The sequence below is a fragment of the Heterocephalus glaber genome, unplaced genomic scaffold (assembly GCF_053883595.1).
Source record: "Heterocephalus glaber isolate CG9 unplaced genomic scaffold, H.glaber_assembly_v1.0 deba00001610, whole genome shotgun sequence".
Taxonomy (NCBI): Eukaryota; Metazoa; Chordata; class Mammalia; order Rodentia; family Bathyergidae; genus Heterocephalus; species Heterocephalus glaber.
The window spans coordinates 21,792,037-21,805,732 of NW_028258381.1; the positions used below are offsets into that span (position 1 = coordinate 21,792,037).

At 50.4% G+C, this 13,696-nt stretch overlaps 1 protein-coding gene across 3 annotated transcripts; it reads left to right on the plus strand.

Annotated features, from left to right (window-relative positions):
• The first annotated feature begins 1,870 nt into the window (after positions 1–1,870).
• Positions 1,871–10,161, plus strand: Tbl2 (transducin beta like 2). Of its 3 annotated transcripts, none has more exons than XM_004840067.3 (7): positions 1,871–2,066; positions 3,517–3,638; positions 3,874–4,058; positions 5,007–5,158; positions 5,516–5,642; positions 6,445–6,597; positions 6,771–10,161. In XM_004840067.3, exons 1-7 carry the CDS (start codon positions 1,931–1,933, stop codon positions 7,231–7,233), a joined length of 1,338 nt encoding a protein of 445 aa, XP_004840124.1. In that variant the 5' UTR covers positions 1,871–1,930; the 3' UTR covers positions 7,234–10,161. The 3 variants fall into 3 exon arrangements, with proteins under 3 accessions (XP_004840124.1, XP_087052388.1, XP_087052389.1); XM_087196262.1 differs by having other exon boundaries at positions 1,901–2,182; XM_087196263.1 differs by having other exon boundaries at positions 1,922–2,182; positions 3,729–4,058.
• The last annotated feature ends 3,535 nt before the right edge of the window (positions 10,162–13,696 follow it).

The following is a 13,696-nucleotide window of genomic DNA, read 5'->3' on the forward strand; positions in this document are numbered from 1 at the left end:
CTAGGGTGCCCAGTGACCCTTTTCCATATCGCCCTGCAGAGACCTGGGTCAAAAGAGCCCTCAGCTGGCCATCCAACTCCGAAGGCTGGCCATTCCAATTGACACAGGGAGCGAAGTTTTTGGCTAGAAAATTTAACCCTATATTCGTTCTCCTGTTCGGGGGGGGGGAAAGCCAATTTAAAATTAGTGAGAAAACAATCCAATGGGGTATTTTTGGAGCAGGATCCTCCCATCTCGGTCCTGATGGTTTGGAAAGAAATACAAAATTAAACACACAACAGACAGGACACTAACGCACGAATGACAAGACGAATAGGCGCCACAACAAAACTGAAATTAAACCTTCCCTTATTCCTCGTCAGGAACCTCGGGGTCAGGGGAGGCTTACCGGCCCGTCAGCCACCTCACTCCTGACAACAAACGGTTGCAACCGGCCAAAAACTTACCTCCGGAGGTTTTCTGAGGTCTGTGCCTGAGTCTCCTGCTGGATCCCGCCATAGAGTCTCGGCTGAACCGGGGTTCCTTACCCGGGCATCTCGCTGGGGCCTCCAAAATGTAAGACCGAGGGCCTTACCAAACGCTCCGAGGAGCTGAAGTGGAGCACACCCGGGGATCCCAGCGGTGCCTCCAGAATGTAAGACCAAAGGCCTTACCAAATGCTCCAAGGAGGTGGAGTGGAGCACACCCGGGAAGGAACACACCGGCCATGTTGGGAAACAGACCTTTATTAGTCTGGCCAGACGGCACTCCCGAAGCAAAATAGCTCAGAGAGGCACCTGGCTCAGAGTCCGAGGTTGTTTTATAGGGGGTTAAGCGGGGTGGGGGGGCGTTGTTTAACATGTGGATTCACAGAGAAAAAAAAGAACAAAGGTTAGTGGCTCATTATCACATGCTGATGTTCAGCAGACATCCTGACTGACAGTTGCGACCACCCTGTTTACAGATTGTCCTATAGATACTGGGCCCCGGGACATTTGGATTTAGGGCAAACAGATGGCTGAGTAACCTCGCCCTATTACTGATTGTCCATTGTCCCGAGGCAAACACACTCCAACCATCAAATTTACAACAAAATCTAGGGGAGTAATTAACTTTTGAATCACACAGTCCCACACCTGGGAGGAACCCCGCTCCACCTGCAGCCAGGCTTAGCTCCATGCACCTAGCATTGGCAACCCCGTTAAGCCTGGGCCCATCTCTCCCACACCGCTGCTGTCTGGAGCTCTAAGCGGGGCTGGCCTCGAAGCCAGTGCCGGGCCACCCTTCCCCATCTGCAACCAGAAAGGCCCATTTTCGGGTCTCCTGCTCATAACTAGACTCTCCCTCTAGTCATATGGTAATTACAGCCCCTGCTCTACTTCCTTGAAAAGATCCAGGTTGGAGATGCCGGAAGAAAACCTCTATTAATGTATTTGAAACGAGGTCTTGCTTTGTATTCCATGCTGGCCTTGAACTCACTGTATAGCTCAGATTGGTCTCGAACTCCTGGCAGTTCTCCTACCTAGCCTCCCACATACTGGGATTACAGGCGTGCGCCACCATATCCAGCTCTGAAAACCTTTAATAAACTTATCAGTGAGTTATTCAAGAGGAGGCGACCTTCAAAGCCAGAGGACCCCTAAAGGCCAGGCTCCGCCCCTCAGGAGAAGCCAAGGGCTAGGCCACACCTCTCAGTATAAGCCAACCAACAACTAGGCCCCGCCCCTCACCACACACCAACCAACGGCCAGGCCCCGACCACCAGGACTAGCCAATAACCCTCAGGATACTCCAACAGCCAGGCCCCGCCCCTGGATGCCCCGCCCCCGGGCACCCCAGCGGCCTGACCCCTCCCCTCGCGGCGCGCTAACGGCTGGCCCCGCCCCCGCGTGCGCGGAGACGTCCGGACGCCGGCGTCAGCGTGGGCTGAGGTGGCAGTGGCGCAGTCACCATGGAGCTCCCGGCGATGTCGGATGTCATGTTGCTGTCCTTTTTCGTCGGGCTGTTTGCCCTGATGGCGTCGGTGGCAATCGCGCGGGGGTGGCTGCGTGCGGAGGAGGAGAAGAAGAAGGCCAGCCAGCCTGTCGGTACGTTCGGCCGCGGCGGGCAGGAGCGCCGCGTGGTCAGGCTGCGCTGACGGCCGCGGAGGCCAGGGCTGTCGGGCCTCGGTTCCTTCTGTCTGAAAGGAGATTCGGCTCCGGAGGTGCGGTTCTGCCCCGCCGGGCTAGTGGTACCCTGGGTCTGGACGAGCCGAACCGGCGCTGTGTCGGTGCCCGGGGCTGCTGTCGTAGCTCTGGGGACTCAAGCGTGCGGCGGGTTCGAGGTATTACACAATGGGGGCGGGCAAGGGTCCGAGGGCGCTGCTGGACCACCCTGCAAATTGCAGCGCTCCTCAGAGTACCTGGTACCCTGTGACGGGCTTGGGAGTCTTGAAGGAGTGCAGCAGTGTATCGAAAATGTGCATCTGAAATCTAAATCTGTGAATCATAATCCTGTAAACGTGCAAGTGAAAAACATACGCAATTGTCAGGTGCATGCCTGAATTTCATCACCTGGGAGGCTGAGGCAGGAGGGTCTCATGTTGGAAGCCCAGCCTGGGAGGCTTAGTGACCCTCTCAAAAAAAAAGGCAGTGGATGTAGCTCAGTGCAAAGGACCTGGGTTCAATCCCTGGTATTGCAAAGTAAATAGTGTAATAAATTTCACAGAAAGGTCAGTACTAGAAACAAGACCACTGGTTTTGGGGAGAGATAGTCATAGGACTCTTCATTTTGGAAACCATGAGGTGGTTTTTTTGATAATTAGGTGTTGGGTGCTGGGGATAGGTTGTGGCCTCAATGGCCCTCTATTCCTGAGCTACGTGGCCAGCCCATTTTTGGAAGAGTTTACCAGGAAGCCAAGGAAGAGAGAGGCAAAACTGAAGACAGGGAGTCACAAAACAGCACTTGGTGTGACTCAGAGGCCTGGAGGGGCTTTTAGAGCAGGGCCTGATTCTCAAGTATTTCATTTGAAAGTGGCGGCCGCTATTGCTGGCACAGGGTTGATGCTCAAACACATGTTGACTGAGTTCTTAGAGGCCTGCCTTTAATGCATATATTGGGCCCTTTCTGTATATATTATCTTGTCCAATTCTCTGGATCTCTTTTCTGGAAACCAAGACCCAGAGCAATTAAATGACTCCCCCAAGGCCACCAGGTTCATTTGTGCTCTTCGCTCCCCACATGGGGGCAGACGCACTCCCCTTGGTGTGCTAGGGCATTCCCAGCTGCATCAGCCCAGAGAGGACACCTCTTCTATTTGCATGGAGGTGCTGTTCTGTCCAGCAGGAAGCAGCCTCATCCAGGTCAGGTAGTGGTGCTGAAGAATCCAGACCCCAGGCCAGTTCCAAAGCCTCCGTTCTTGCTCATATCACAGGCTTTCTCTCAAGGACAAGGCCACATGAGTTTCGTCTCTTGCTCTCCACTCACTTGGGGCCTGCTGAATCACAGGTAGTCAGTGCTTACAAATAACCAAATGGATGAATGGTGTCTTCCTTATAGCCCAAAAAACAAACAGACCCAAGAAGCCAGGATCTAAAAAGCAGAAACAGCAGCAGCGGATTCGAAAGGAGAAGCCTCAGCAACACAACTTCACCCACCACCTTTTGGCTGCAGCACTGAAGGTATGTGGGTCCCCATGGGTCCCCACATGCGACACGTGGGACTCGTGCCCCTGTTGTCCTTCACCTTTGTCATCGTCTGTGGTGTTTCAGACCCTGCTACCTCTGGCCGAAGTCAGTGGCCGTCCCTGTCCGATCCCTCCTCTGCCCAGCTCACCCTCAGCTTGCTAGTCATCCAGCATCGGGCCTCCAGGTTTGGCTTTGCTGTCTGTTCACCCTTCATCCACCCTTTGCCCAGAGCCATAGTGGGAACATATCATGCATGGACTTCAGCAGCAATGGCAAGTATCTGGCCACCTGTGCAGACGATCGCACCGTCCGCATCTGGAGCACCAAGGACTTCCTGCAGCGGGAGCACCGCAGCATGCGAGCCAACGTGGAGCTAGACCATGCCACCTTGGTGCGCTTCAGCCCTGACTGCAGGTGGGACAGGATGAAGCCTCAGGTTTGCCCGCAGAAGCCCAGCCCCAGCTTCTGGCCTTCCCATATCTGGTTGGGGATAGTGAGGAGGGGCCCAGGGTCTCCTTGAGGGGCAGGAAGAGAGCATCCAGATAGTGTGGACACTGCCTGAGGCTTCCTGGAGGGCTGTACCGCTTTGCAGCAAAGAAACAAAGAGCCAAAGACCTCTTCTACGCAGCAACTTCCAATGCCAGGCTTCCAAATGAATCTTCGGAGCTCTCAGTTTTGTTTTGTTTTTTTTCTGGTACCGAGGATTGAACTCAGGACCTTGCGCTTGCCAGAAAAATTTGTTTCTTTTTTTTTTTTGGTACCGGGGATCAAACTCGGGACCTTATGCTTGCCAGACAAATTTGGCGCCACTGAGCTACATCCCCGGCCCATCTCAGAGTTTTCTGAACCATAGGGAGAAGGTAAAGGAGCCAAGCAATGAGAATCCTTTGATTTTTGTGTGTGTGTGTGTGTGTGTGTGTATTTTGTTTTTTATTCTAGTGATTGAACCCAGAGCTTTTTTGTGTGTGTGCTGGGGATTGAACTTGGGACCTTGTGCTTGGAAAGCAGGCGCTGGAACCACTGAGCTAAATCCCCGGCCCTGAACCCAGAGCTTTAGACATCTCCAGCCCTTTTTACTTTTTATTTTGAGACAAGGTCTCACTAAGCAACTAAGTTGGCAAGACTGGTCTTAAATTTTTTTTTTTTTCAAATTTTCAATCTTCCTGCCTCTCAGAGTACTGGAATTATAGGCATGTGGTTTTTAATAGTTTTAAGATATTTTGAACAAGATGTTATATTGTAAGGTCACACATGCTGTAGGGCGTGAAGGGAGATCTTGATTTTTTCCAGAAGTCCAGCATAGGACCTAAAACCCTAGGCCTCCATCTCCAAGTGAGAAGGAACTATCTGCTCTGTCTCTAGAGCCTTCATTGTCTGGCTGGCCAATGGGGACACCCTCCGGGTCTTCAAGATGAGCAAGCGAGAAGATGGAGGCTTTACCTTCACAGCCACCTCAGAGGACTTCCCTAAAAAGCACAAAGCTCCTGTCATCAACATTGGGATTGCTGACACAGGTGAGAGACAGTCAGAGGGCGGAGCTTGCCTGAGGCTTGAGAAAAACCACCTGACCCAGGTTGTGTTTGCAGAGTAAGTTGTTGGTACCTGAGGGTTTTTTTCGGCCTCAGTGTGACCAAGGGGCTGTGGCTCTAAGCAGCCTGGCTCTGTCCTCCCCTGGAGTCCTGGGAGCCACAGGATGTCCCGGAGGAGGCAGGGCGAGGTGCAGTCTTCACCCCAGTCCTTATCTGTGGTGACCCTTGGCCTGGGAGGGGATCGTGGGTACTTTGGACAGCAAAGGCCTCATTGATATCTTTCTGGGGAATGTCAGTTGGTCAGCTCACTGCCTTTGGCTCATGTCCCTCCCCTCCCCTTAGGAAAGTTCATCATGACAGCTTCCAGCGACACAACTGTCCTCATCTGGAATCTGAAAGGCCAGGTGTTGTCTACCATTAACACCAACCAGATGAACAACACCTATGCTGCCATATCCCCTTGCAGCAGGTGAGGAAGGGCGGGCATCGGGCACAGGGCCCAGCTGGGCCTGTACTGGGCTCAGAGCAGAGAGGCAGTCTGCCGGTGGACTGGGCGCTCAGGGTGGAGTCTTGGGATGCTTAGATCAGGTCTCAGCTCTCCTCCTTGCAGTGATGGGATGTCGTGCAAGCTGCCAGTCCTGTCTCTCTCTTTGTCTGCACTTGTTAGAGGGTAGGGTTGGTGTGCTATGTATCTTAGAACCAGCTAAAAGGTCACATGCACAGAAGCACTTGGTATTTTTTTTGTTTTGGTTTTTTTGTTGTTGTTTTGGGTGTTTTTGGTACTGGGGATTGAACCTAGTGTTTTTGGACTGAGCTACATACCCAGCTTGTTTTTTTGCTTTTATTTTGAGTCAGACTCTTCCTGAGTCAATAAGTTGCCCAGCCTAGGCTTGAACTTGTGATCCTCCTGCTTCAGCCTCCCAGAGTGCTGGGATTCCAGGTGTGTGAACCACCATGCCTGGCTTTAGAAGCACTTTGTTAACAAGTACCTTGGGCTGGGAGGAGTGATAGAACACTTGCCTAATATGTGCAAGCCTCTAGGTTTGATCCCCGGTACTGAAAAAAACATGCCTTTTTCTTTTCTTTTCTTTCTTTTTTTTTTGGCACCGGGAATCAAACTCGGAGCCTCGCACTTGCCAGGCAGGCGCTGTGTCACTGAGCTACATCCCAGCTCTAAAAAATGCCTTTTTCTAAGGAAAGATGTTTAAGGGGTTTAGAGGTGCAAGATGCCCTTCAAATCCAGTTTTCAAGCAAGCTGGGTTTTGTGGCAGGTTTGTGGCCTCATGTGGCTTCACTCCGGATGTGAAGGTCTGGGAAATCTGCTTTGGGAAGAAGGGCGAATTCCAAGAGGTTGTGCGAGCCTTTGAACTGAAGGGCCACTCAGCAGCTGTCCACTGCTTCGCCTTCTCCAACGACGCCCGGCGGTGAGTGCAAGGTAGTGCCCTGATCTCCTCCAAGACTCTTCTGCCTATGGGTTCTGGGGCTTGCAGGGGTCATAGGAAGTAGTCAAGCTTCCTGGCTGCAGTCCTCAGGCTGTCCTGGGCTCTTCCCTGCCAGGGGGTGGTGGAGGCTCGAGCTGTGATGTCCTGTGTTACAGGATGGCCTCTGTGTCCAAGGACGGCACATGGAAACTGTGGGACACCGATGTGGAATACAAGAAGCAGCAGGACCCCTATTTGCTGAGGACAGGCCGCTTTGAAGAGGCGAGCACCATGCCGTGCCGCCTGGCACTCTCCCCAGACACCCATGTCTTGGCCTTGGCCAGCGGCACCAGCATTCACCTCTACAACACACGGCGCGGTGAGAAGGAGGAGAGCTTTGAGCAGGTCCACGGGGAGTGTATCGCTGACTTGGCCTTTGACATCACTGGCCGCTTGCTGGCCTCCTGTGGGGACCGGGCTGTGCGCCTCTTCCACAACACCCCAGGCCACCGGGCAGTGGTGGAGGAGATGCAGACCCTTCTAAAGCGTGCCTCCAGTGACAGCACCCGCCAGAGGCTGCAGCAGCAGCTGGCCCAGGCCCAGGAGGCCCTTAAGAGCCTGGGTGCCCTGAAGAAGTGACTGGCTCAGGCAAGGTCTTGCCACCTGTACCCACTGCCGCCACTTTCTTCCCAGGTGCTCCCAGGTGGAAACCTTCCGGAAGGAGTCCCCTGATTTTCTCACTGGTCTCTGTCCCATTAATCCTATTCTTGGCTACTTAGAGCTCGCTCTCCCCTTACTGGTTTTGACTCCTGGACCCAGGAACAAGGAGCTTCTCTCCTGGGTACAAGAGGTGGCGTCTGTCCCCATCTAGCACTGAGGAGAGTGGTAGAGGAGCGAGAGAATTTGACCTTTTGACAATGCACCGTGACACCCAGAGAAGTTCATAAATACAGAGGTGAAGCTCGGAAACACCCTGAACAAGGTGCAGCTTTGCAGGGTGAGACGTTGGAAACCTGGTTACAGAGCAGGGCAGTGAAGTCAGGGGAAGCTGAGTCTTCACCGGAACCAGGCTCCTGACTCCAGCAGAAAGGAAATGGAATGGATTGCATTCTGGGCTTCTGTTTTCTTCTTTGCATAATGGAGAACAATGCTGTGGCTGCTTCCCAGAGGCGCCGATGTGAAATGAGTACAAAGTCCCCACACTTTGGAGGACGAGGAAAAGAGGGTCAGTGTCATTAACAACCAGCTATAGGTGGGGGTCAAACACAAACTCGTTCCTTAGTAAGGTGCTGTTGGCTAGGACTCAGACATTTTGTACCTGGGTCAGCTTCACATTTTGTGAAGGAATAGTGTTATCTCGAGGTGGGGCTCCTGCCTTTCCGAAGGGTACATTCGCTTAAGGAGCCCTCTTCAGCTCATCACTTAATGTGCTTACCCACCCTGACCGGCACAGCACTGAACAGGGATGATAAATGTGAAGTGGGCTCTGCCATCAAGGATGCCTGGAGGGAGGAAATAAACACATTTTTCATTTATTCATAGCTACAGTAGACTATGATAAAGGTCAAGAGAGGATTGCAACCAGGATGGAGGCATTGGGTAGGAAGTGGAAGGGATACTTTTGATAAGGGATTATGTCTTCAGAAGTCTGAATTTTGGGCTGAGCATGGTGGCATACACCTGTAATCCCAGCACTGGGAAGGCAGGACTGAGGCAGGAAGATTGCCCCGAGTTTGAGTCCAGCCTGGGCTACATAGCAAGACCCTATCTCAAAACAAAAAGTTTGAATTTTGGGATTTGGGGACTGTCTAGGGAGAGGCCAGGAGATGAGGACTCTGGAGGATTTGGGATGAGGCAAAATATATTCATCAAAAATCCAAGTCTTGGGCCGGGCATTTAGCTCAGTGGTTCTGGTGCCTGCCTCACAAGCACAAGGTCCTGAGTTCAATCCCCAGTACCAAAAAAAAAAAAAAAAAAATCATCCAAGTCTTGATCTCTTGACCAAAACCAGGGCCTGCCCTAGTTGTCCCCAGTGCTGTCGAATGTCAGAGCAAGCCACAGCCTTGCCGTGGTCCTTATTGCTCCTTTTTCTTGACACCCTCCATCCACCACCATTACCTCATCCTCACCTCAGAAACCCCTTTCCTTGTGCTTCAGGTGACATGCAGAGCCTGCCACCATCCTGGACATGGCTCCTGTCACCCAGTGGCTTCTGTTTTCCTTTGTTGCCTGGTTAATTTGCTCTTCAACATAGCAGACTGATCTTTTGACAGTGTAAAACAGATCATGTTACTCCTTTCAGAGGTTTCCCTTCACTCTTGGAACAAAATCCACAATTCTCACCCTGGCTCACACAGTGCTATGTAACCTCGCTGTCCCTCTGTGATCCCTTCCTGCTCCAGCCATGCCAGTCTTGCTGCCCCAGAATGGGCAAGCTCTTTGTAGCTTCAAGTAGGCCCTGTGCCTTGCTGGTTCCTCCCTGTGGAAGCATTTTTCTTCTCTGTTGACAGCAGGCTGGCCACAACTCAGTTCTTGGTTTCTTTGTACCTTGAAATTATCCTCCCTGCCGCCGCATCTGAAGCAGCCCTTTCCCCCCATCATCACAGGCATCACAGCTGATTTCCTTCGTTATATTACTCAATGCTGTCAGAAAGAAGCCTGTTTGGATACTTGTCTGCTTCAGGGGTTTCAGCTTCAATGCTTACAAATCTCAAGTGGATGCTAAAATCACTGGAGACTGCAGCAAGCTGGAGGAGAAGGGGTCCTGGGTGTTTGGGTGGGGGGCAGGCTGCTGTGCAAGGTGCCTGTCTGAGAAGCTTGCCATTGGCACCTTACTGAAAACATCAAGCACTATGAGGACCACACAAGACACTGACATGGCCAGGATGTGACCAGCCAGACTCACTGGCAGCCCGAGGATTGAAGAACCCACGAGAATGTGAGCTGCATGAGGACTGGGTGTGCTTCAAGCCAGGTCCCAGGCACAGCAGCTGGGACAAAATAAGCCCTGGGTAAATGCTGAGCACAGACCAAGAGCTGTGGGTAGAAATTGCGGTGTCCTGCCTGCCTCATGCACTCCCGGTCTCCACTGTGGGCTTCCGTTCCTAAGGGTGATGAAACTGCACCAGGGCCTGGCGGATGCCTGATTGTCAGAAGGATGAAACTCTTTGACATGCCTGTTTGGAGAAGCATCTCTGGCCTTACTCTGTGCTCGATGCAGGGAGAGGAAGAATTGTGTTACTAAAGTCTGACATCTTGGTACCGTTGTAGCTGGGTCACTGACTTGGGATCAAGAGCAGGGAGGTAACCTGGCCTCTGGGTTAGTTTCCTCACCTGTAAAATGGGAAGAAATTCTGTCCTTGCCTACTTTCCTATGTTATGAGTTTCTGAGTAAAAATGCTACAGAAAGCTCATTGTACAGTCTCTTTAAGGACCGGAAGTTCTTCCGAGAGATGGTGCCGCTTCTCTTGTAACCATAGAGAAAGTGGATACCAACGTAGAGCAGCAGCTGCCAAGTTTCTTAGGTTAAAAAGTCTTTGTGAATAAAGGAATCATAAATAATTTCAATATTACTGTTTCAACTTCTTTGGGTTTAAAATTTTTCAAAGTAGAAGGCTGGGGGAGCTGGGGATGTAGTTCAGTGGTAGGCACTTGCCTAGCATACCCAAGGCCCTGGGCTCCTGGGCTCCATCTCCACCACTGCCCCCCCCCCAAAAAAAACAGTTGGGGAAACTTAAAATGGTGGCATGTAGCCTATTTTTAAATGGTCATCAAAAACTGAAAAACAGGCAAGGAGGATCACAAATTTGAGCCCAGCCTGGACAAATTATAGGTGAGACCCTGTCTCAGAATTTAACACAGAAGGATCATAGTCAAGCCCAGCCTGGGAAATTAGACCAGTGCAAGGACCCTGGGTTCAATCCCCAGTACTCACCCCCGAGAAAAAAACAGTGGGAATATTTGCATTAAAAGTGTTCTATAATTGGAGGCTACTGGAGGTAAATAGACTGTTATGATGAATTACCAGGGATGGTGGGTTATTTCATACAGCATGAGATAGACCCAAATTGGCCACATATCTAGAGACTTAGTTTGGGGATTCATGTACTCTAAAGTGAGCTCAAGCAGGTCTTCCCTGGGAGCCTGGCTTGCTCTCTGCACACAGCTCAGGTTGAGGCCCACGGAGGGCAGACCTTGGCCTTCATGATCAACTGCTGCAGTTGAAGGCAGGATTGGTCCACAGACGCCTGGGCTGTCTTCCGAGATGCTGACTGCCAAGTCCTCATCTCTGGTTTCAAACACTGCTCCCAGGGCTCAGGAGAAGGATTCTGGCTCTGCCTTCCAGTCAGAACACGCAGCTGGATGGTCACATGTTCTTGATCACACAGTGGCTAGCCCTTGAGTATTAAACCTTTAATCTATCACCTTGCTATTGTTTTTTGCCTTGGTCATTTTCCTGGCAGCTACATCGAAGTTTTTATCTAGTGAACTACCTCTTTCCAGTTATTAATCCATGTGGTTTATAGGGGATGACATAAACCCTCCATGACCCATTAGCAAATTGGGTGCATAACCAATTGGCAAACCCCTTGAACACTAGAAGGGTGAAAAAATATATGAATACATATATATATATAAATATATATATATTTATATATATTTATATATAAATATATTTATATATATATATTTAGTACTGAGGATTGAACCCAGGACCTTCACCCTGAGCTTCATCCCCAGCCCTTAACTTTTTTTTTTGACAGTCTCACTAAGTTGCTAAGTTGCCCAGGCTGAACTTGAACTTGTTACACTACTGCCTAATCCTCCCAGGGTGCTGGAGTTACAGGGATGGGCAGTCACACCTAGTTCCAAAGTGTCACATCTGATTCAAACAGCTTGAACCAGCTGTGGAGTTGGGGGCATAATCTTTTAAGTTCCCCAAACCAGAAGCTACTTTTAAGATGAAAGTGGCACATGCCTGTAATCAGAGCTACGCTGGAGGCTGATGTGGGAGGATTGTGGGTTCAAGGCCACCCAGAGCAGTTTAGAAAAACAAAAAGGGCTGGGGATGTAGCTCAGGGATAGCTTGCCTATCATGGATGAGGCCCTGGGTTCAATCCCTAGTACCAGGGAAAAAAAAGGTCAAAAATAGATGGCCTGGCCCGGGGATTTAGCTCAGTGGTTTTTGCCACCTGCTGCACAAGCACAAGGACCTGAGTTTGATCCCCGGTACCAAAAAATAAAAAAAATAAAAAATAAAGGCTGAGAATGTAGTTCAGTGTGTAGGTCCTGGGTTCAGTCCCCAGTATAGAGGGAAAAAAGAGGAAGAAAAAGAAAAAAGGTGTCTGTGGGGTTGTTCTGTAGCCTATAAATAATAGTTTGTTAGTCTGTAGGTCCCCACCTCAATCATTTTCTTACATAGACATCAGAGCACTCCAGGAGGTGGGGGATGTAGGGTCTTATGGACAAATACAAGGCAGAAACGGGGATCTGGATGTGCAGGGCAAGGACTGAGGTGTGCTGAGGACAGATGGAGGGGCACGGGCTGTGGAGTAAAAGGGAGCTACAGGGGGCTGCGGTGCAGTTCACATGCACATGGCCCTGGGTTTGATCCCCAGCAAAAGAAAGGAAGAGGGGGTGAGAAAGAAGAGAGGGAAGGGAAAGAAAACAAATAATGGGAGAAATCTCAGGGGAAGCCTGGGCAAGGTGGGACAAGGAGAGAAGTCAGACACAACTCCCAGGTGTTGCCTGAACTGGGAGAATTGGAGAAGTCTCGGGAGTTGGCCTGTCTCCTGGCACTTCTGATCTGCCCTGCATTTTATTTTTCTGTTGCTTTCTTTCCTTCACCTCAAGGGGAGGGAGTTCAATTACTCACCTGTGCATCACTCAGTGTGTTCACTGCAGTAGGTCAGGTGCCTGGGGCTCAGGCAACAAGTGCTCAGTTATTTTGCAGCTGCCAGGTGTGACAAATGGATGCACCACCTTTGATCCTGTTATTTCTAGCATGATCCTGTCCATGTGCTAGTTCAGCAGGCAGATGTTCCTCTGTATGCTTATCAGGCCAGGATGCTGGTTGCTCATGACAGTCACAACTGGAAGTAACATCAAGTTTAGGGTTACTTAGGCATTTCTCTGAGAAACAGAGAAGGAAGTTTCTCTAGAGGTGGGAGAAGTAGGCACTACTGATCTGCATCTTGTATGTACCCTAAAGCACTGCTACAAGACTCAAGCAACACGGCAGGCATCAATAAATTAATAAATGAAAGTGGCAGGGGGCAGCAAGCTGTTGAGCCATGTGTAAGATAGAATAGTTACTCAAATATTTATTGAGCACTTACAGTGTTTGTGGATACAGGTTTTGGAGTAGTATATCCACTCTTGTCAGAGGTCAGCTTCTCGGTCACTTTGTCTAGATTGTCACAGGACTCTCATTTCCCTTAACCAAGCATTTATAAAAAGGCATTTTAGAGCCAGATGTGGTGGCACATGCCTATGAACTCAGTACTCTGGGACACTGAGGCAAGTGGATTGCAAGTTGGAGCCCAGCCTGGGCAATTTAGTGACTTAGCAAGACCTGGTGTCAAAAAATATAAAGTGCTGGGGATATAGCTCAGTTTGAAGGCCTTGGGTTCAATCCCCAGGTTTTTGTTTTTGTTTTTTGTTTTTTTAAAGACAGTCAATTTAGCTGAGTGTAGTGGTGCATGCAGGTAGTCCCAGCACGCAGGAGGCTGAGGCAGGAAAACTGATTTGAAGGCCAGCCAGAGCTACATAGCAAGACCCTGTCTCAACCCACATACACAAAAAGCATTTTAAAGGCTGGGGATTTAGCTCAGTGGTTTCACCGCCTGCTGCACAAGCACAAGGACCCGAGTTCGATCCCCGGTACCAAAAAAAAAAAAAAAAAGCATTTTAAATATGTGCTGTGGTCTGCATGGTCTACTGAACCAGAAGCACTATTTTTGTCTTGGTTTTGTGGTACCTGGGATAGAACTCAGGACCTCAAGGCCACTTCACCACTGAGCTAAATCCAGAGCTCCTCCCCCCACCTTGGGGACTAAACTCAAGGCTTTCGAACTGAGCTATATCCACAGACTTATCTGAG

Bases quoted from the DNA above. Each gene is read 5' to 3' on its own strand.
- Tbl2 (XM_004840067.3), top strand. From the start codon at position 1,931: ATGGAGCTCCCGGCGATGTCGGATGTCATGTTGCTGTCCTTTTTCGTC. The intron at 2,067-3,516 runs GTACGTTCGGCC...TCTTCCTTATAG, and splicing joins GAAGGCCAGCCAGCCTGTCG to CCCAAAAAACAAACAGACCC. The intron at 5,159-5,515 runs GTGAGAGACAGT...CCCTCCCCTTAG, and splicing joins CATTGGGATTGCTGACACAG to GAAAGTTCATCATGACAGCT.